Source organism: Oryx dammah, unplaced genomic scaffold (assembly GCF_014754425.2).
Source record: "Oryx dammah isolate SB20612 unplaced genomic scaffold, SCBI_Odam_1.1 HiC_scaffold_3, whole genome shotgun sequence".
NCBI classification, from domain to species: domain Eukaryota; kingdom Metazoa; phylum Chordata; class Mammalia; order Artiodactyla; family Bovidae; genus Oryx; species Oryx dammah.
The window spans coordinates 92251122-92273972 of record NW_024070187.1 but is presented as its reverse complement, the minus strand read 5'-3'; the positions used below and the strand labels follow the sequence as shown (position 1 = coordinate 92273972).

Below are 22851 nucleotides of genomic sequence, written 5' to 3'. Positions count from 1 at the left end.
AGCAAGGTAATTCCAGAAAAACATCTACTTCATTGACGACGCTAAAGTCTTTGACTGTGGGGATCACAACAAACTGGAAAATTCTTCAAGAGATGTAATACCAGACCACCTTACCTGCCTCCTGAGAAATCTGTATGCAGGTCAAGAAGCAACAGTTAGAACTGGACATGGAACAATGGACTGGTTCCAAATTGGGAAAGGAGTACCTCAAGGCTGTATATTGTCACCCTGCTTATTTAACTGATATGCAGAGTACATCATGCAAAATGCTGGGCTGGATGAAGTACAACTGGAATCAAGATTGCCAGGAGAAATATCAATAACCTCAGATATGCAGATGACACCACCCTTATGGCAGAAAGCGAAGAGGAACTAAAGAGCCTCTTGATGAAGATGAAAGAGGAGAAGGAAAAAGCTGGCTTAAAACTCAACATTCAAAAACTGAAGATCTTGGCATCTGGTCCCATCACTTCAGGGCAAATAGATGGGGAAACAATGGAAACAGTGACAGACTTATTCTTTTAGGTTCCAAAATCATTGCAGATGGTGACTGCAGCCATGAAATTAAAAGACTTTGCTCTTTGGAAGAAAAGCTATGACAAACCAAGATAGCATGTTAAAAAGCAGAGACATTACTTTGCCAACAAATGTCCATCTAGCCAAAGCTATGGTTTATCCAGTAGTCATGTATGGATGTGAGAGCTGGACAATAAAAAAGGCTAAGTACTGAAGAACTGATGCTTTAGAACTGTGGTATTGGAGAAGACTCTTGAGAGTCCCTTGGACAGCAAGGAGATCAAACTAGTCAATCCTAAAGGAAATCAGTCCTGAATATTCATTGGAAGGACTGATGCTGAAGCTGAAACTCCAATACTTTGGCCACTTGATGCAAAGAACTGATTCCCTGGAAAAGACCCTGATGCTGGGCAAGACTGAAGGCAGAAGGAGAAGGGTATAACAGAGGATGAGATGGCTGGATGGCATCACCGACTCACTGGACATGAGTTTGAGCAAGCTCCAGGAGATGGTGAAGGACATGGGAGTCTGGCATGCTACAGTCCAAAGAGTTGCAAAGAGTTGGACACGATTGAGTGACTGAACACACACAGGTAATCTGCTCAGCTCCGAGGGTAAAACCCGAGTACTGTTGATTCTCCTTGAGTTGGAGCACAGCTTCCCCAGGTCGTTTCCTGAAATGTTTGTACATAAAAATGGGACCGCCTTCACCATTTTTAACTTCATTTTCCAGAATTGTGTATATTAAACCCTGAAGTACTTGCAAAAACAACACAACGCAGAGAAAAAAATAAAAAGATTGTAACGTGAGTCCATACTCAGTTTCAATTGAGGAAAGCTCCTTAGACACAGGATGTCAGTGAAGGCATCTTCATCCGTGCCCCATCTCTTTTCACCAGCATTATAGAGAATCTGTTGGAAAAGAGAGAAGACGTAAATGCTAGTACGGACCCAATGCTGTCTCTTTTTGAGGAGGTGGGATGAGAAGAGGGGTAAGTTTATTTCATAGGTCATTGAGGTCTTCGATAAGCCATGTCTCTCACTTCTAGCAGAAAAATCTGACAGCTGAAGTGGCAGGAGCCAGGGGAATAATAACCAGTACTGGGGAAGGCAGAAAGATGGAGCTAACGTATCACTGGGCTTCAGGCTTCTCCTTCAGACAGAAAAGAAGAAAGCACGGGCCCAGCTGATGCTGGAGATATAAGGCAGTCAGGAGGGAGGAGAGTTCAAGGAGATGTTTTCTCTGCTCTGTTACTGACCTGAGCATCCTTTCTGGCCAGCTGCTCATCCACTTTTAGACTCTCATCTCTTCTGCCCTAATCAGAGAAGATAAAAATGAAGGCAGTCTTTTTAAAGATAAATGTTCCATCATTTGGCATTTGAACCCGCGGGGCCTCTTAGAGCTGCTTCTTCCAGTGAGGACCACATGGCCCAAAGGAATTGAGCACTTACAGCTCTCTTTCTGGCCCTGCCGCTGACTAGCCATGAAATCTGCAGCAAATCCCTACAGTCTTCCGAGCACGAGTTTCCTTCTCTGGAAACTCAAGGTCTTCAGGGAATCATAAGACAAGCCACACCTTGGGAGAAAATGTATGCAAACACATATCTGATACAGGACTTGTATCTAAAATACATAGAAGCTCTTAAAACTCGACAAAAAGAGAACAAACAACCCAATTAAAAATGGGCAAAGCATCTGAATAGATATCAGATACACAAATGGTGAGAAAGTGCATGAAAAGATGCTCAGCAACATCTCTCTCTCTGTGTCATGTCCGACTCTTTGTGACCCTGTGGACTGTAGCCCACCAGAGTCCTCTGTCTGTGTGATTTCCCAAGCAAGAATACTGGAATGGGTTGCCATTTCCTTCTCTGGGGGATCTTTCCGACCCAGGGATCGAACACAGGTCTCCTGCATTGGCAGGTGAATTCTTTATTGAGCCACCTGGGAAGCCCACAGTGAAATAGCACTCAGTGATAAAAAAAAAAAAAAAACGGAAAGGAGTTATTAAGCCATGAAATGATGCAGTCTGAAAAGCCTATACACTGTATTATTTCAACTATAGGACCATCTGGAAAAGGCAAGACTATAGAGATAAAAAGATCACTGGCTACCAGAGGTTCAGAGGGAGAAAGAGAGGGATGAATGGCTGAAGCACAGATTTTTAGGGCAGTAAAACTATTCCATATGATTCTGTAATGGTGGACACAAGACATTAAACATTTGTCCAAACCCATAGAATGTATAACGCAAAGAGTGAATCCCAACGTACGGACTTTAGTAAATAATGTGTCAGTTCATTCATTCATCATATAATCGTCATCTAATTCATTTATCATTTAATTCATTCATCAATAACCAATGTACCATGCTAATGCAAGATGTGTGCGATGAGGAGGGGCATGTGGGAGGTTTCTGTAGCTTCTGCTGCATTTTTCTGGAAATCTAAAACTGCTCTAAAAATAAAATCTATTAAAATAAACCCCAAACTCAAAGATTCCCCACTAACTCTACTGTTGAAGGCTCTGTGGCTAAGTGTGTGTGCTTGCACATAAATTATTCAGGACATTATAAAAGATGGAAGATGGAGAAGGAAAGAGGATTGCCTGAATTATTTTGCAAATTACAGATGAATGAAACTTTTGGCTATAATACTTTAAAAAATGCATTTGTTCTAAACTAGTGGTTACGAACGGGGAAAGGGAAGTGAGCAGGGACATTATAGGGTTAGGGGAATAAGAGATATAAATTATTAGATATAAAATAAGCTATAAGGATACAGACTTCATTTTTTTCGGCTCCCAAATCACTGCAGATGGTGACTGCAGCCATGAAATTAAAAGACGCTTACTCCTTGGAAGAAAAGTTATGACCAACCTAGATAGTATATTCAAAAGCAGAGACATTACTTTGCCGACTAAGGTCCATCTAGTCAAGGCTATTGTTTTTCCTGTGGTCATGTATGGATGTGAGAGTTGGACTGTGAAGAAGGCAGAGCGCCGAAGAATTGATGCTTTTGAACTGTGGTGTTGGAGAAGACTTTTGAGAGTCCCTTGGACTGCAAGGAGATCCAACCAGTCCATTCTGAAGGAGATCAACCCTGGGATTTCTTTGGAAGGAATGATGCTAAAGCTGAAACTCCAGTATTTTGGCCACCTTATGTGAAGAGTTGACTCATTGGAAAGGACTCCGATGCTGGGAGGGATTGGGGGCAGGAGGAGAAGGGGACGACAGAGGATGAGATGGCTGGATGGCATCACCGACTCGATGGATGTGAGTCTGAGTGAACTCCGGGAGTTGGTGATGGACAGGGAGGCCTGGCGTGCTGCGATTCATGGGGTCGCAAAGAGTCAGACACGACTGAGCAACTGAACTGAACTGAACTGATAAGGATACACTGCACAACACAGGAAATAAGGTCAATATTTTATGATAACTGTAAATAAAGTTCAGTCAGTTGGCATTCACCTCAACTAGCTTTGTTCATAGTGATGCTTCCTAAGGCCCACTTGCCTTCGAATTCCAGGATGTCTGGCTCTAGATTAGTGATCACACCATCATGGTTTCCTGGGTCATGATGATCTGTTTTGAATAGTTCTTATGTGTATTCTTGCCACCTCTTCTTAATATCTTCTGTTTCTGTTAGGCCCATACCATTTCCACCCTTTATCATGCTTGACTTTACCATCTTTTTTATAAAGCCATGAGCATCCTAAACAGAGACAGCAAGGTGTGGCCACATTTTGGTCACATGGTGATGAATGGCTTATCAGCTCTTCCACAAAGGGCAAAGATGAAGTTGCAGAAAGTCACTTTTTAAGTCCTGAGACTGATATACAACTTCTCTGAAGGTAATTCTCAATTATGTTTCCTACTTAATTTAAATGCTACCAAAAGTGATATATTCTTTGGAGTTCAGAAGAAAATCAGCATGTTCTTAAAAATGGAGACACTTACAATGGAAATAAATGATTTTTCTTCTAGATTAACTTGTGTGTGTGTTTAGTTGCTCAGTTGTGTCTAACTCTTCAAGACCCCATGGAGCCTGCCAGGCTCCTCTGTCCACGCGATTCTCCAGGCAAGAATACTGGAGTGGGTTTCCATCCCTTCCTCCAGGGGATATTCCCGACTCAGGAATTGAACCTAGGTCTCCCATATTGCAGGGGGATTCTTTACTATCTGAGTCACTAAGGAAGCCCAGATGAACTTACAGAATATTTTCTAATGTATTACAAACCTTGATCAAAATACATTTAATCCATATACTGATCAAAACAAGATTTTTTGTCTACTCATTATGTTATACTTTTATGATGGTAGTTAAATATTATGCTGCATGGTGGTGATACAAATGTAAAATGAACAAATCATTTCATAACAAAAATTGCAGTCTCACTGTCCCAATTTTGTTGTTTGCAAACTTCCTAAAAATGATTATCGAGCATGCATCTTATTGGGGAAAATGAAAAATGAAAAACAAAAACTTACATTTGCCAAAATCAACAGAGCTTTCCGGAAATCACCCGATGTTTCAGAACTAATCTCATCTCCAAGACTCTTCTTGTACACTGAAACCAGATAAGAATGAAACTAAGCCTTGAGAAGCTAAAAATATCATTTTAAAACAGAAAAGCTTAAATGTCAACATTGGCAAGGAATGAGTACCTGATAAAATAAATCTTGCTACTGCTTCTTTTCTTAATCTTTTAGTGCTCTTCTGCAATAGATAAATTCTTCTTATAACTATTACTACCGTGTGTGGTGTGGTAGTAGCACAGAACAGAACAAAAAAAAAGCTGCCATTCTGGATCAAATCATGGTTCATTTCATCTGACTACGGTACTAAGAAATGTATAGTGAGAAAGCTAGGGTGGCTAAGCTATTAGTTTGCTTTCCAATTTCTATTACATCTTTCTTCCATAGGAACAGAAACCTGGCCTTAAGTAAGACATAGTACACACAGCTTCAAGACCACATTCTCGGCTCTCCTCTTGGCATGAAATGTAGGCAGACCTTTAGGACACTGCTGGGAAATCTCCTTAGTGATGGCTCATGTCCATCTTCGTGCCTTCCTCCATCCTACTGCTTGGTGTGTAGATTGATTGATTGCTGGAGCTCAGGCAGCCATCTTGGTCTGTGAAGAACTACATCTGAGTGATGGCATAAAAATAAGCAGGAAGGGGTCTGGGTTCCTGAAAGTTCTGAGGAGCTATCGTACCAGTCCTATAATTGCTTATGTCCACACTTCTATATATGAAAGAAATAAATGTTCATCTTACTTAAGCCACTGTTATTTTTGCTGTATTGAACCTGCCTCTAATCGTAATGCATACAGTTTGGTTGCATTATTTGATAGCTCTCAAAAGTAAGAAAGCTACCCTAAAGCATACTGTTTTTCCATAACAAATGCCAACTCTGTGTTCACATATTTTAGTCACCCCTTTACATAGCCTGTGATGTACAGTGTTCAGTGCATCTTGAAACTTTTGTTCTGTTCCATCCACGGAGTAGTATTTCTCTTGGAGCCACTTGTACACCTGGATGCAGCTGACACCATGGGGCTCCTTGAACTGCCTGCCTCATTCTCAAGAACTCTATAAACTAGTCATATGAACACTTAGCCTTTTAAGTCAGTAAAGGACAACTATAGAAAGTGATATGAGGACTTCCCTGGTGGCCCAGTGGTTAAGAATCCACCCGCCAATGCAGGGGACATGGGTTTGATTCATGGTCCAGAAAGATCCTACATGCTGAGGGGCCACTAAGTTGCAGGGTGCTGCAACCACTGACCCCACACTCTACAGCCCATGAACTGCAACAAGTGAAGTCACCACAATAGAAGCCCATGCCCTGCAACTAGAGAAAGCCCGAGTGTAGCAACAAAGACCCAGTGGTGCCAAAAACAAATTTAAAAACAGAAAATGATTTGAGATGATCTAATCTTAAGAACTGTGTTGAGAGAGAAACTTTTTCAGTATGATTTTAGTAAGTCTCTTTTATGAAATTTATAATTTTCCAGAGCAATTCAAGTAAACAAAATCCACTATAAATACAGATTATTTATCTAAGTAATATTAACATTTAGTAAGCATCATTTTCCCTAACTCATGTTATTGTTACATCTATCCTTTACTCTTAGAAAAAAATTTTTAATTTAAAAATATCAAGCCTAAGGATGATGCTGATTTGTTAGAATTTGGAGAAGTATTTTATAATACTAGAATTATCTAGATGAGTCTCATGTAACCTCCCACACCTCCTTTTTACTCCAGGTATTTTTTTGCAGGAAAACAGGAAGGAACAGTTAGAATTAGACATGGAACAACAGATTGGTTCCAAATAGGAAAAGGAGTACGTCAAGGCTGTATATTGTTACCCTGCTTTTAACTGATATGCAGAGTATATCAAGAGAAACATTGGGTTGGAGGAAGCACAAGCTGGAATGAAGATTGCCAGGAGAAATATCAATAACTTCAGATATGCAGATGACACCACCCTTATCGTAGAAAGTGAAGATGAAAGTGAAAGAGGAGAGTGAAAAGCTTGGCTTAAAGCTCAATATTCAGAAAACAAAGATCATGGCATCTGGTCCCATCACTTCATAGCAAATAGATGGGGAAATGGTGGAAACAGTGGCTGACTTTAGTTTAGGGGGCTCCAAAGTCACTGCAGATGGTGATTGCAGCCATGAAATTAAAGGATGCTTACTCCTTGGAAGGAAAGTTATGACCAACCTAGACAGCATATTAAAAAGCAGAGACATTACTTTGTCAACAAAGGTCCGTCTAGTCAAGGCTATGGTTTTTCCAGTAGTCATGTATGGATGTGAGAGTTGGACTGTGAAGAAAGCTGAGTGCAGAAGAATTGATGCTTTTGAACTGTGGTGTTGGAGAAGACTCTTGAGAGTCCCTTGGACAGCAAGGAGACCTAACCAGTCCATCCTAAAGGAAATCAGTCCTGGGTGTTCATTGGAAGGACTGATGTTGAAGCTGAAACTCCAATATTTTGGCCACTTGATGCAAAGAGCTGACTGATTGGAAAAGACCCTGATGTTGGAAAAGATTAAAGGCAGGAGGAGAAGGGGATGACAGAGGATGAGATGGCTGGATGGTATCACCAACTCAATGGACATAGGTTGGGTGAACTCCGGGAGTTGGTGATAGACAGGGAGGCCTGGCATGCTGCAGCTCATGGGGTCGCAAAGAGTCCGACACAACTGAACTGAGACTAAAAATATGAAGATTTTTTTCAATCAAAGTTGAAAACTACTTCGTGCATTTTGGGGCACAGTAGGGTACAGGGAAACAAATACAGTGTCTTAATAATGCAGAATTTGAAGCCGAAGTTAGAGCTCTTGATTCCTGACTCAGTGTTCTCTCATGCACTGTTGACTTTAGAATACTGGGAAGAGTTCAGAATTTAGATCTCTGTTCATTGAAGTGTTATTGTATCATTGTACTATACAAGTCACTCCATATACCTGGTCCTTCTATGAGGGCCATGTTGACGGTTCGTCTGACGGATTTCTAATGCATAGGTCACTGTTTCACATTATATGACGCCATCGCTCTCACTACAGCTGACTGCAACAGAGTTGGCCTCCGACTAGAGGTAGCCAGCAGCCTACGAGGTGACCTGGTGGGAGAACTCTGCCCAAAAGAAAGCGCCTTTCTGAGCCCACTGAATCTTCTCTGTTACAGCGTGAGCCGTATAGAAGTTTTTAAAAAGAGTAACAATGAAGCGCAAAGACTCCCAGAAATATAGCATAAAACTGAAGCCAAGAAAAAACCAGAAACTGTGAGCAAATGCAAGCCTTGAGGAGACACATACCATGTGGTGAGTGAAGAGATGTTACTTGGTCTCTTCAAGAACAGTAGAGGCAGAGAAGAAGGGGAAAGTGTTGCTCGGATGGAGACGTACAGGGGAGCCATGGATGCCTGAGGCAAAGGGAGGGACTGGAAGGCTGAGTCCCCAGGGAAGTTCTATGTCCTGTATCAGCTTGACTCTACATGATTGAGACTGTTGGCTCTAGCTCTCTTCCTTCTTTTACTATTTCCTTCTTTCAATTCTTGTGTATCATGAATCCCTACTTACCAAGGGAACCTAGATGTGGTTCAATTCTTTCTAGCTTTAGAGAGCTTAACTCACACAGATACCAGGACATCTGGTAACTCTGAACAAGGATCCACTTGTCATATTTGCAAAACAATATGTCCCATTCACTTGGCTCTTGAGGTGCCCTATCTCAATCTTAGGGATATCCATTCAAAAAATATTCTGAGCACTGGAAATAAAACATAGAGCAAAAAAGACAAAAATTCCCCCTTCATAGAGATTACACCACAGGGCTGTTTGTACATAAATTAATGCTGAACTTCAGGGAGAATTTTAGGGTCAGTCAACTCATGGAGTGGTAACTCTTCTAACAGATACCAAAAAGCAACATAGCATCTTGGGATACAGCCCCGGGGTCTCGTGATTTTTTACAAGTACATCTTGTTGGACTGAGGGAATCAAAGACATTAAACACCCACCATGTACCCATCTATGCCTATTTTTGAGCAATGGTCTCATCTACCCCAAATTTGCCCCTCTAACACCTTAACTTGTGGAGCTAGGGGCAGGACTCAACAAATTATATTTCTCTTTTGTCCCCCCCATCCCACCTCCCTCCCAGGTTCCACCAATGAGGGGAGTAGAGGGAGATCAGATGGAAGGCAGGAGAAGGAAGGAAGGACAGTGTCAACCCGGTGAAGAGATTCACCCAGACAGCAGCAGTTGGCTCCAGGCTCCTAGAACAAGTCACCTGTTTACATGCCCCTGGAGGTACTAGCCCTAGTGAGATGGAGCCCCCTTCCCCTTCACGGAAATCTGAACTCCAATTCTGAGGCCTCTCCTCTGAACCCCTGAAGCCCTGGGTTGGCCAAAAAGTTTGTTTGGGTTTTCCCATAAAATATTACAGAAAAACCAGAACAACTTCTGGCCAACCCAGTACCAACACCGGAAAGTACCAGCACCCTCCTCTGAGCTAGTTTCTAAAAACCCTAATCTCGTCCCGGCCGCGAGGGGTTACACTTCTGAGCTACGCCTGTGTTTCTGTTCCACTTTTTCAGTTTTCCAGAAGGTGCTTAAACAATTCTTGGTATTAAAATTCTCTAATGTGTTTCTGGTTTTCTGACTAGACCTGATTAGCACATTAACAATAAAATAGTCACCTATCTTTGAGGGATCTACATTTTAATGAGAAATTCTCAAAGTAAACTCTCTAACACCTACCTGGGGACTGGTATATCCCTCCTTTTGCTCTCTTCCACTGCAAAAGCTCCCATGATACAAAACCATAGAAACCATGGCTCCCTTAAAGTACTTGGAGGGGGTGACAGGGAACTGTTGTTTAATAAGAATTGGGCTGGTCATTGTCCCTTGCTTTTTGCAGCTAACCTCTAACAATCAGAATTTCCCCAATAGGAATATCATTGTTATTCATGGAGGGTCCCTTGAACCACAGCTGAGTTTATGCTAACAAGATGACTCCAGATGGCGCTGGGTCACACTAGAAAGATCAACATGGAGAATAAAGGGTTAAGGCTTTGAACCATGTGATATCAGCCTGACCTCTAGTGGGCAGGAGGGGACTAGAGATGGAGTTTAGTCACATGGCTGTGATGGAGTCAGTCAGTCATGCCTGTGTAGGACTTCCTTGGTGGTCCAGTGGGTAAGAATCCACATGCAATGAAATGCAGAGGGCACAAGTTCGATCCCCAGTCCGGGAAGATCACACATGCCATGGGGCACCTAAGCCCATGCGCCGCAACTACTGAAGCCTGCACACTCTAGAGTCCATGCTCTGCAACAAGAGAAGCCACCGCAGTGAGAAGCCCATGCGGCACAACCAAGAGTAGCCCCTGATTGCTGCAACCAGAGAAACTCTGTGTGCAGCAATGAAGACCCAGTGTGGCCAAAAATCAACAAACAAGTAAAAGGTTCTGTTGCTTAGTTTCTAAAAAAAAAATCAGGCATGTGTAATAAAACCCCACTGAAAACCCCAGACACCAAAGACCAAGTGACTCTCCCTGGTTGGCAGTTAAATTGATATATCACTGTGCTAGGAGGGGGATGCATCTTGCAGACCTGCAAGTGCTGTGTTTGGGACCCTCCCAGACTTTTCTCAGTACATCTCTTCATGCTACCAGTCTTGATGGTGCCCTGGAGTAGGAAATGGCAACCCACTCCAGCATTCTTGCCTGAAAAGTTCTATGGGCAGAGGAGTCTGGTGGGCTACAGTCCACGGGATCACCAAGAGTTAGATACGACTGAGTGCGCACACACATACAATTTCCCACACCAAAAATCATGAGGCTAAGCCCAGCGTTTTTAGCATGTCATATGAATATACAATGATTTGAGTCTCTTCCATTGATGAAAATAGTTGATTCAATTAAGCAGCAATTGCTGAGAGCAAAATCCACTAGAGTTGTAATGTTTACATGCAAAGCATTAATGCCATTGCTCTATAGCAGTTTCTAGCTCAGATCATATTAAAATGTTCTCTGAAAAATCCACAGTCCTTAGCCCATTGTAGAATGTGTCCTCCTTTTTATACTCTTGCCTTCTCAAATCACTCATGAAGAAGAGCTTGGTGGGTTGCTGGGGGAAAATAGCATTGGCTCATATAGGTGTAAACAGCGGTAAAGGTAAGCAGAAAACATGATCACCTGTATAGTAGGCATGGCCGATCTCCTGCATCTGCTTGCTCGTCCTAGTGGTTAGAATTTCGATCAGTGCATCCTCATTTGTCCCCGTGCCCTAGAAAGAAAAAGGAAAACTATTAAAAAATATATTTATTTATTTGACTGCACTGGGTCTTAGTCGTGGCATTCAGGATCTCTAGTTGTGGCATGCCAGCTTAGTTGCCCCACAGCATGTGGGATCTTAGTTCCTGGACCAAGGATCGAACCCATCTCCTTTGGATTGGAAGACAGATTTTTAACCACTGAATCACCTGGGAAGTCTCATGGAAAACTATTTTTAGAACACTTTAAAAAACTCAGCTTTATGCACTTCCGTCTTAATATCTTGTTTTACACGGAAGAAAAGAATCGTTTTTAGTCAATCACTTTCTTTAAAACAGTATTTAAATTTTCTGTATATTTTAGTATTAAAATAACATGAATCATCTAAAGTTAACTGACATTAAAATTTTAAAGAAAATGTCCTGCTGTAGTGTAAAAATTCATTGACTAATTCCAGGAGGAAAGAGTATAAAGGGAAAGCTTACATCAGGATTGGAAATGAGCATTCAAATGTGTCATTGTATTTAGAGAGGGCTCTGCAATTCTTTTGAATGAGTTCATCCTTGTGCCAATGGACCACGTCGGTCAGCAGGCATCATCCTCTTCATTGGGGAGGTTTTTAAAGCCTCGATATTATACGAGACCATGAGCCCAGCTGGTTTAGAAGCTAGTGATTCCTGAGTCTTGGTTTATATTGAGGTCACTGAGTCACACTGTAGAAGCCATTTACACTAGCACTTGATCAAAGCAGGTCAAGGTGGTATAAGAAAAGAGGCTGAATTATGTCGCTCTGTGGCGAAGATTCCTAGTGGTCCCCAATAGATCTCCTTTTCAAATTATTTATTTTATTATTTTTAAATAGACTTTTTTTTGGGGGGGTGCTTTCCTTCTTTTTAAAACTTTATTGAAGTACAGTTGATTACAATGTCATGTTAGTTTCAGGTGTACAGCAAAATGATTCAGTTATACATTAACATATATACATTCTTTTCTCATATAGGTTATCACAGAATATTGAGTAAAGCTCCCTGGGCTATACAGTAGGCTTTTGCTGGTTATCTATCTTTTATACATTAGTGTGCATATGTTAATCCCAAGCTCCTGATTCATTTTAGAGCAGTTCTAGGTTTACAGCAAAATTGAGCAGATCCAATATTTCTTTTATCATCGTTGATCAGAATTCATTGTTGATAGAATCTCCATTTTTAAACTTAGCACAAAGCTATTCAAATAAAGTGGCTTCCCAGATGGCTCAGTGGTAAAGAACCTGCCTGCTAATGCAGAAGACACAAGAGATGTAAGTTTGATCCCTGGGTCAGGAAGATCCCCACTCCAGTATTCTTGCCTAGAGAATCTCATGGACAGAGGAGCCTGGTGGGCTATAGTCCATGGAGTTGCAAAGAGGTGGACACAAATGAAGCGATTTAGCACACATGCACCCAAATAAAGACCGTTATTTCTCAGCTTCCCTTAGAGGTAGGTTATCTATATAACTAAATTCTGATCCATGAAATATATGTGATGCCTCACGTACAATTTCTGGGAGTCCGTAAGGAGAAAAGATGAACACCTCTTGGTCTTTGACTCTTTTCCGTTGTCTGGAATAAAGGTGTAATGGCTGGATGTTGAGCAGCCATCTAGATAAGAAGTATAATCTACAGGCTGAAGATGGTAGAACCTCAAGACTGAAGGTCTGATAATGATGGTGCCATGATACTGAGCTATGGACGGCTTCCTTTGGATTTCTTTTACATAGAGGGAAAATTTCTAATCCTTGTTGGCTAATCTAATTCTCACCATTTCACCTGCTAAGCTGTCCCCACTGTAGCAACCACAGAAATGCACTGCTGAGATTTCATTTCAAGAGAACATGCTGCAAAGAATGTAGCTGGCTGATAGCTTCCAACCTTTGGATCTGCCACAAAATTTACACCAAGATCATGGTCTCTCCAGGCTGCTTTCAGCTATGACTGAGCATGGAAGGGGAACCGAAGCTGGGCCACCATTCCACACCATGTAAGACTCCTCCAAAGGGCACACCTTGCTCAGGGCTCCCCATCGGTCTGCCACGCTTCCTCAGAGCAGTGCTGTAGACGGAGGCTCTTCCTGTCTGAGCCTCCTTCCTTCCCTCTCTCCTTTCACAGGTATCACACTCGTACTGTAGTCAGCAGTTTCACCCCGCCTACCCTGCTCTATCTCTTCTTTATCCTTCACAAGCATTTCACCCAATATATCTCTTGTACCTCTTGTCATCTGCTTTGTGGGGTACCTATACTTCTTTCACAGAAAAGAAAGTGATTATCTCTGATGGGAAGGAGATGGTCTTGCCTCAGAACTAGACTTCTTCCTTCCCTCCTTCAGGTCAACAAATACAGTAAGTCCCCTACACACAAACCTTTAAGTTGCAAACTTTCAAAGACTCGAACATGCTCCTGTATGCCAACTTTTGTACTGCACTACTGTACTTTTCAAGGTATTAATACTGCAAGATTGTAAGATTAAAACTGTTCTATTCCTTGTGTTTGTTTTTTATGTATTATTTGTGTGAACAGTATTATAAATATATTACAGTATAGTACTAGATAGCTGATAGATAGTTGGGTACCTAGGCTAACTTTGTTGGATTTATTAACAAATTGGACTTTACAAACTCACTCTCGGAACTCATTCGTATGTCAAGCATCTATTTCATCACAGGCTTTCCTCTAGAACCAGAGGAGGTTCCTAAAGGGATGAGGTTCCCTGATATGATCAAAGTTTGCATGTTCATTGGATGGAAAAAATTATATGTAAATGACTGAAAATTAACAAGATAATTTTAGATGGTAATAGGTGCAATTAAGAAAATTAAACTGAGTGAATTAACAGAAAATATCTGGAAGAATAGTGTTCCAGATGGAAAGAACATCATGTACAAAGACTTCAAGATAGGAATAAGCTGAGAATGTCCACAGAGCATCAGGAAAGCCAGTACAGCTACAGCAATGAATTGGGGTGGTGGGCAGGGGAGGAGAGGGTGTAATGATCAGCTTTATGTGTCAATCTGGCCAGGCTAATCAGCTTTATGTGTCAATCTGGCCAGGCTACAGTCCTCAGTTATTCAATCAAACATTAATCTAGTGTTGCTGTGAAAGTATTTTGCAGTTACAGTCTATTATCGATAGACCTTTTGGGGGAGCATCTTAGATATTCTAAGCAGGCCTAATTCAATCAGTCAAAGAGCCTTAATTAAGAAGAGAGCTGAGCTTCTCTGAAAAAAAAAAAAAATGGTAGCTTTGATGTGTGAGAGGAAGCGAGGGATCAAGGATAGTTCCAGTTTTGGGGCCTAGGCAATGGGGTTAATGATGGCGCCACTAACTCTCAGTGACAACAAAATAGAGAATTTGACTCCTCAGGTCAAAAAAACAAAATTGGACAATATCCTTTCAGGCTAGGAACACGTGGGCTTAAGGTTCCACAACTGCTTCCCATTTCAGGGCTGTTCTAACAGTTGGAGAGCACGGAATCTCCAAATCCATCACGTTGACTCCCACACCTCAAGGGTGCAGGCCTTCCCCAGTGTCTCGGGGGTAAAGAACCCGCTTGCCAAGGCAGGTGACACAAGAGACTCAGCTTCCATCCCAGGGTCGGGAAGATCCCTGGAGAAGGAAATGGCAACCCACTCGAGTATTCTTGCCTGGAGAATCCATGGACAGAGGAGGCTGGCGGGTTACAGCCCACGGGGTCCCAAAGAGTCGGACATGACTGAGCAACTAAGCATGTGCTCAAGTGTGCACTGGAAGAAAGGCACTCTTTCTGATCATCAAATCCTAGGCAGAAATGGCCTGTGCAGAGCTCATACCTTCATGGATTTCTTCAGCTGTTTCGCATCGAACACTGCCGGTGGGGTCACGAGGGCTACCATGAGACCCTTGAAGTGGCCAGAGAGATCACCCTTCAAGTCATCTTTCAGTTCCTGAAATTAAAAGAAAGAGAAAATCATGAACTACTTCTTCTCTTCCTCCAAAGTCATCTAGTAATAGATGAACATGAATGTATGAATTCAGACAAAAAACATGTGCATCCACAGGAGATAAACAGAAATGGTGAAAGTACTTCTATGGCTATTAATCTGCATTTTATGACTGCTTCCAAAATGTTCTGTTTTATAGATGGTTTCCTGAAGGGAAGGCAGTGGAGGAGGTCCTGTGAGGGACACAGATAGGAACTGTCTATTAAAATGCATTTCCCAGGCCTTGATGTTCTCAGTGCTGGGGCTGGGTGAGGGAAGAGGATGGGGGAGGAGCCCCGTAATTCACACTCAGTTTTAACGGGAGGTGCTCCATTGCACCTGGCTTCTCAGTGTCTGCCAAACAGCTTCAAAGGGGGAAGATGAGGGAAGACAGTGCGTGGTCATTTGCCTCTGCTTGGAGTGTGGGACCAGGAAGCATCCAAAGCAGTTTTCTGGCAATGAGAGCAGGGGAAACTAGAAACGTGGCAACAGGGAAACCTTACTTATTCATACCCTCTTTCGGCAGTGTTTTCACACATTACCTAAGTCCAATCCATCTCCCTTGCTTGAAGGCAAGTAATATGGTTTCTATTTTTAATAGCCAAAGGAGTATTACTGAATAATTATTTTTCCTGCTCTTGATGATCTCCAGCCTTGAAACAAGAGGCTGAAAGCCCACCGGACTGCTATGATGATGTGGGTGCAGACCAACATGTTCTGTGACCCTGGGGGCCCAGTGGGAGTAGGCTCCTGCCAAAACAAATGGAACGGAGCCACTGCAGTCATCATAAGGGGTTTCCTCCTCAACAGCTACACTCCAACCCATCTGTCCTCAACCGGATCTTGCTTCACAGGCTCTCCTTCCATCCCACTGTGAGGCATGGTTGTCATCCTTCCCCTCTATCCTTCCTCCGTGTTTTGGAAATCCTGAAAGGCCAATGGATCGTTCACATTCCCTGTACATGGGTATGTTGCCTTGGCAATGCTTTTAATTTGACAAGTGTTTACTGGGTACCTGCTCTGTGCCAGGCACTTAATGATGAGTTAGACACAATCCTTACCCCTAGGACACTGTACCCTAAAGGGAAAAACAGAAATAGTCAAAGATAAAATTTCCGTGTAATATATGAAATATCTGATAAAGGGAACACAGCGCTTCCTCAGTGGCTCTGGAGTAAAGAAACGGCCTGCACTACGGGAGATGCAGTTGCAATCCCTGGGTGGGGAAGGGCCCCTGAAGGAAGAAATGGCAACCCACTCCAGGATTTTTGCCAGGAAAATCCCATGGACAGAGGAACCTAGTGGGCTACAGTCTGTGGGGTCACAAAAAGTTGGACACATCTCAGTAACTGAGCACACACACAGGGGAAGCACAGAGGAGGGTGTCTTAAGGGAGACGTGGGCTGGGAGAACATTGCTGGGTGAGGCCTCAGCTGCCTGCGGATGGTCACAACACCCTCTTGATTCTGGATCCAACAGCCTGCCTGGGCTGTGTTTCTACTCTTCCCTTACCAATTCATTATCCAGGCAGCTAAAATAATCTTTTAAAAATAAAAATTATGTTATAGCATTTCCCTTTGCAAAAGGCAAAGGAGAAAGGGAAAGATATACCCAACTGAATGCAGAGTTCCAGAGAACAGCAAGGAGAGATAAGAAAGCCTTCTTAATTGACCAATCCAAAGAAATAGAGGAAAACAATAGAATGGGAAAGACTAGAGATCTCTTCAAGAAAATTAGAAATACCAACAGAACATTTCATGCAAAGATGGGCACGATAAAGGACAGAAACAGCAAGGACCTAACAGAAGCAGAAGAGATTAAGAAGAGGTGGCAAGAATACATAGAAGAACTATACAAAAAACGTCTTAATGACCCAGATAACCACGATAATGTGGTCACTCACCTAGAGCCAGACATCCTGGTGTGTGAAGTCAAGTGGACCTTAGGAAGCATTACCACGATCAAAGCTAGTGGAGGTGATGGAATTCCAGCTAACCTATTTCAAGTCTGTAAAGATGATGCTGTGAAAGTGCTGCACTCAAAATGCCAGCAAATTTGGAAAACTCAGCAATGGCCACAGGACTGGAAAAGGTCAGTTTTCATTCCAATCCCAAGGAAAGGCAATGCCAAAGAATGCTCAAAATATCACACAACTATGCTCATTTCACATGCTAACAAGGTAATAATCAAAATCCTTCAAGCTAGGCTTCAACAGCATGTGAACTGAGAATGTCCAGATGTACAAGCTGGATTTAAAAATGGCAGAGGAAACAGAGATCAAATTGCCACATTTGATATGAACTGGAAAGGAGAGGATCTTTTCCAGTCCTGTGGTCACTGCTAATTTTCTTAAAGAGATCATAGAAAGAGCACGGCAATTCCAAAAGCCATCTACTACTGCTTCATTGACTAAATGAAGCTAAAGCCTTTGACTGTGTGGATCACAACAAACTGGAAAATTCTGAAAGAGATGGGAATACCACACCACCTTACCTGCCTCCTAAGAAACCTGTATGCAGCTCAAGAAGCAACAGTTAGTACCAGATGTAGAACAACGGACTGGTTCCAAATTTGGGGAAGGAGTACGTCAAGCCTGTATATTGTCGCCCTGCTTATTTAAATTCTGTACAGAGTATATATCATGTGAAATGCAAGGCTGGGTGAAGCACAAGCTGGAATCAATATTGCTGGGAAAAACATCAATAACCTCAGATATGCAGCTGACACACTAATGGCATAATGGGAATAGGAACTAAAGAGCCTCTTGAAGAAGGTGAACGAGGAGAGTGAAAAAGCTGGCCTAAAACTCAACACTCAAAAAACTAGGTGGAAAAGACACACAAAATGTTCCTGAAGAGTTCTTATAAAGCTTCTGTTTAGTAAGTTTTCATTCACTGAATGAATTAAAAAATCTATAATTACATAAATATATTAAAGCTGAAAGAGAAATTGAAGATCACCTAAGACAGGACTTATCAGATAACTGATCAGATGATTCTTTGTTGTGGGGATTGTCTTGCGCATTGAAGGATGTTGAGCAGCTTCTCTGATCTTGTCCCAAGAGGTATCAGCAACATCCCTCTCGCACCAGTTGTGGCAATCAGCATGTCTGGAGATGCTGCCAAATAGCCACTGAGGAGCAAAATCATCTTTGATTTAGAGCCACTGATCCAAGGCAACCTTCCTTATTCAGTGGTGAAGATAACTGAGGTCCAGAAAGTTCAAATAACATGTCCAAGGCCATTCAGACAGTTAAGGGCAAAACCATGTCTATTCCAGGCTATTGAGCGGATATACTGGGCACTTTCTGTTACACTTGGCCTGAAATAAAAGATCTGGGGCCATCATCACGTGGGAGCAGCCCTGATCCATCAGTGATTAGCTCATTACTGCCTGTTATGTTAGGGAAACCGTACCTTTCCACATACTGCTTGATATTCCTTAGCAATCAGCTGCCGTTGTGCATTCGTCCTCTCAGTCAGAATGCTGATCAGTGTTTTCTCATCGGTCCCTAAATGAGATGAAAATAATTGTATTCACCATCAACCCAAATATGCTTAATATATCTGTCATGAACAAAAGAAAGATGCTAAACTGTCTGAAACAGATGCAGAGAGGAAGGCATTTTAATTTCTAATTTCCAGGTCTTATCAGGTTGACATCTTTATTTCTTTGATTCCCTGGCTTTGAGGAAAGAAAATTAACTTTATTTGGATAGTTTTAGGGGAAGAAAGCCATCATAGCTCAAATATTCCCATCCATACATCAGACAAAGGAAGAACCACAAGGATCATGCCGCTTTTGAAGTAGGTTTTTTTTCACCCTTGTGAGGTTCAGTTACTGTCATTTCACCTTCTATCTTTCTCTTATCTCCATATTTGGTATACAAAGTCTTTTTTTTTTTTTCTCTAGAAAAAAGGAACTGATGCTAATTGAGAACCTATCACACACTAGGCACCTTTTATTTATTGTCATAGTTAATACTGCCCAGGGCAGTAGGTATGATTAAACTGTTCTAAAGATAAAGATGTAAAAATTTAGAAAACTCACCTCATTTGCAAAGTCATGCAGCTTTTAAGTGGCACAGCAAGAATTTGAACCTTAATCCAAATCTTTTAACCCAAAACATGTATTTCTATGTCCACTGGTCCATACATGTTTCAGGCATTTCAGACCCATATACTTAACTACCTGTTTTAAGTACAAGTAAAGGGCTGATGTTCAAGCTGGATTTAGAAAAGGCAGAGGAACCAGAGATCAAATTGCCAACATCCACTGGACCACTGAAAAAGCAACAGTTCCAGAAAAACATCTACTTCTGCTTTATTGACTATGCCAAAGCCTTTGACTGTGTGGATCACAACAAACTGTGGAAAATTCTGAAAGATATGGGAATACCAGACCACCTGATCTGCCTCCTGAAACATTTGTATGCAGGTCAAGAAGCAACAGCTACAACTGGACATGGAACAACAGACTGTTTCCAAATAAGGGAAGGAGTACGTCAAGGCTGTATATTGTCACCCTGCTTATTTAACTTATATGCAGAGTACATCAGGAGAAGGCAATGGCACCCCACTCCAGTACTCTTGCCTGGAAAATCCCATGGGCGGAGGAGCCTGGTAGGCTGCAGTCTATGGGGTCCCAAAGAGTCGGACACGACTGAGCGACTTCACTTTCACTTTTCACTTCCATGCATTGGAGAAGGAAATGGCAACCCACTCCAGTGTTCTTGCCTGGAGAATCCCAGGGACAGGGGAGCCTGGTGGGCTGCCGTCTATGGGGTCGCACAGAGTCGGACACGACTGAAGCGACTTAGCAGCAGGAGCAGCAGCAGCAGCAGCAGAGTACATCATGAGAAACGCTGGACTGGATGAAGCAGAAGCTGGAATCAACATTGCTGGCAGAAATATTGTAACTTCTGATATGCAGATGATACCACCCTTATGGCAGAAAGTGAAGAACTAAAGAGCCTCTTGATGAAAGTGAAAGAGAGAGTGGAAAAGTTGGCTTAAAACTCAACATTCAGAAAACTAAGATCATGGCATCTGGTCCTATCACTTCAAGGCAAATAGAGGGGGAAATAGTTGGAAACAGTGACAGACTTTATTTTTTGGGCTCCAAAATCACTGCAGATGGTGACTGCAGCCATGAAATTAAAAGATGCTTGCTCCTTGGAAGAAAATCTATGACAAACCTAGACAGCATATTAAAAAGCAGAGACATTACTTTGCCAACAAAGGTCTGTTTAGTCAAAGCTTTGGTTTTTCCAGTGGTCATGTATGGATGTGAGAGTTGGAGTATAAAGAAAGCTGACCCAAGAATTGATGCTTTTGAACTGTGGTGTTGGAGAAGACTCTTGAGAGTCCCTTGGACAGCAAGGAGATCCAACCAGTCCATCCTAAAGGAAATCAGTCCTGAATATTCTTTGGAAGGACTGATGTTGAAGCTGAAACTCCAATACCTTGGCCCCGTGATGTGAAGAAGTGACTCACTGGAAAAGACTCTGATGCTGGGAAAGATTGAAGGCAGGAGGAGAAGGGGACGACAGAGGATGAGATGGTTGGATGGCATCACCGACTCGATGGACATGAATTTGAGGAGGCTCCGGGAGTTGGTGATGGACAGGGCAGCCTGGCATGCTGAAGTCCACAGAGTTGCAGAGTCAGACACGACTGAGCGAATGAACTGAACTGAAAGAGTTAACGCATGCCTGGCATGAAAATGACCTCTACGTCACCATTTTCTTAGTAATTAAATATTAAGATATTGTTGGAAGTGGTGTCTACTCCTTTGTGGTAGAGGACTACCCCTAGGTTGGGGGCTGTGAGTTGGCTAGAATGGTATAAAAGATCAGTTGGAACTCAAGGCTCATCTTCCCCATGTTGCGTGATCCACACACGCCTTGGTCCCATTTGTCCAATGCAGTGGTACCATGGACCATTCACTCTACATGAATAATGGGCAAAAGAAACTGTATTTGACTAGCTAGCTGCTGGGCCTCCCAGTGAAAGATGCTGCCCCAGTGGATCTCTGGTCTTGTATTCTCTGTATAGTTAAGGAAACAGAGTTAGATTAAATCCTCATTGTGCTCTGAATTTGATTATCAACTCAGACCTGTCATGGCATCTGGACCGATGCATGACTGAACACCTCTAAATACAAGTATCTCAAACTCAGCTGCTCCAGGGTGCATTCATTCTATTTGGATTCTATTTGCATTCATTCCTCTGGATTTTATTCTATTCTATTCATTCTATTCTATTTCTTCTCTAACTTGTCTTTCATTCTATGTTCCCGAGTCAATGATACCAATATAGATACAGTCATCCAAGCAAAGATTTTCAAGTCATCCTATACTCCTTTCTTTTCCCTACTCTTTACGTTGTAGCAATCAACTGAATCTCTTGAATTTGTCCTCTTTTCTGCTACTGTGCATTCATCATATTTTACCTGGAAACTTTAATAGCCTCCTAACTTGATCCCATTATAATTCATACTGTAGAGTTCTGCCTAAGTAAATTTTTTAAACACATCAGATCATATCAATTCCTTGATAGAAATCCTAAAGATTCTCTGTAATCTTCAGGATGAAGCTTAAGCTCCTTAGCTTGTGTACCAGTTTCTTTGGACCTAGCTTGGGCTTCCCTTGTAGCTTAGTTGGTAAAGAATCTGCCTACGATGCAGGAGCCTGGGTTTGATTTCTGAGTTGGGAAGATCCCCTGCAGAAGGAAATGGCAATCCACTCGAGTATTCTTGCCTGGAGAATCCCATGGACTGTAGCCTGACAGGCTCCTCTGTCCATGGGGTCGCAAGAGTCGGACACGACTTAGTGACTAAACCACCACCACCAGCTCTTGCCTCACGTCTCTGTTCTAATTTCCCACCCCTTTCTCTTCATCGATATACCTTATGCCCCTAGACTCCAGATAGAACTAACCACCCACAATCACATGTAGGTTGTACATCAGGCAATCTCTCCTCTCTTATTTCTGCAAATGCTCAAGACCAGAAATTAAATCAAGATGCCTCATGGTTCAGAGGCTGAATCTCACACGTCCCTAAGGCAAATGCCACCTCGACACCTGGTTTTACAAATGAAAACCTCCTCAGAGTGGGTCTGCAAACCTGTGAAGAAACATAATGTAAAGGAAGAAAGACAACAGAGAGAATTTAAAGACCATTAACGCATTCAGTTTGACAACAGCCTCATGGAAAAGTCTATTCAACACTGTGTGGAAATAGCGAAACGAGAGGTAGATAAAGAAATAACTTTCATTTAAAAATAGAAAAAAAAAAAACCCTAAACAGGCAGAAATATAATAATATTAAACTGATATAAAACCTTAATAATATAGTTCATGAAACTGGACAAACTGACCCTAAAATTTATAGGAGAGGGCAAGGAGCCAAGAAGAAAAACTCCTGGTATACTAGACACCAGTGTCACTATAAAATAATAATAGTAGTTATGACAACGTTGTATAAAGACGGGGAGAGGCAAATAGACCAATGGAATGTAACAGAGAGCAGAAAAATAGCAAAGCTTA

The 22851-nt window shown here is 42.1% G+C and overlaps 1 protein-coding gene across 1 annotated transcript in view; it reads right to left on the bottom strand.

Moving 5' to 3' along the window:
- The window catches only part of ANXA3 (annexin A3), a 71025-nt gene that overhangs the window by 16113 nt on the left and 32061 nt on the right, over positions 1–22851 (bottom strand). The window contains exons 4-9 of the mRNA XM_040237170.1: positions 18718–18812; positions 15152–15265; positions 11233–11323; positions 5006–5085; positions 1776–1832; positions 1335–1428 (exon numbers count right to left, since the gene is read on the bottom strand). Coding sequence (XP_040093104.1) covers positions 1335–1428; positions 1776–1832; positions 5006–5085; positions 11233–11323; positions 15152–15265; positions 18718–18812 — 531 coding nt within the window. The remainder of the gene's footprint in view (positions 1–1334; positions 1429–1775; positions 1833–5005; positions 5086–11232; positions 11324–15151; positions 15266–18717; positions 18813–22851) is intronic.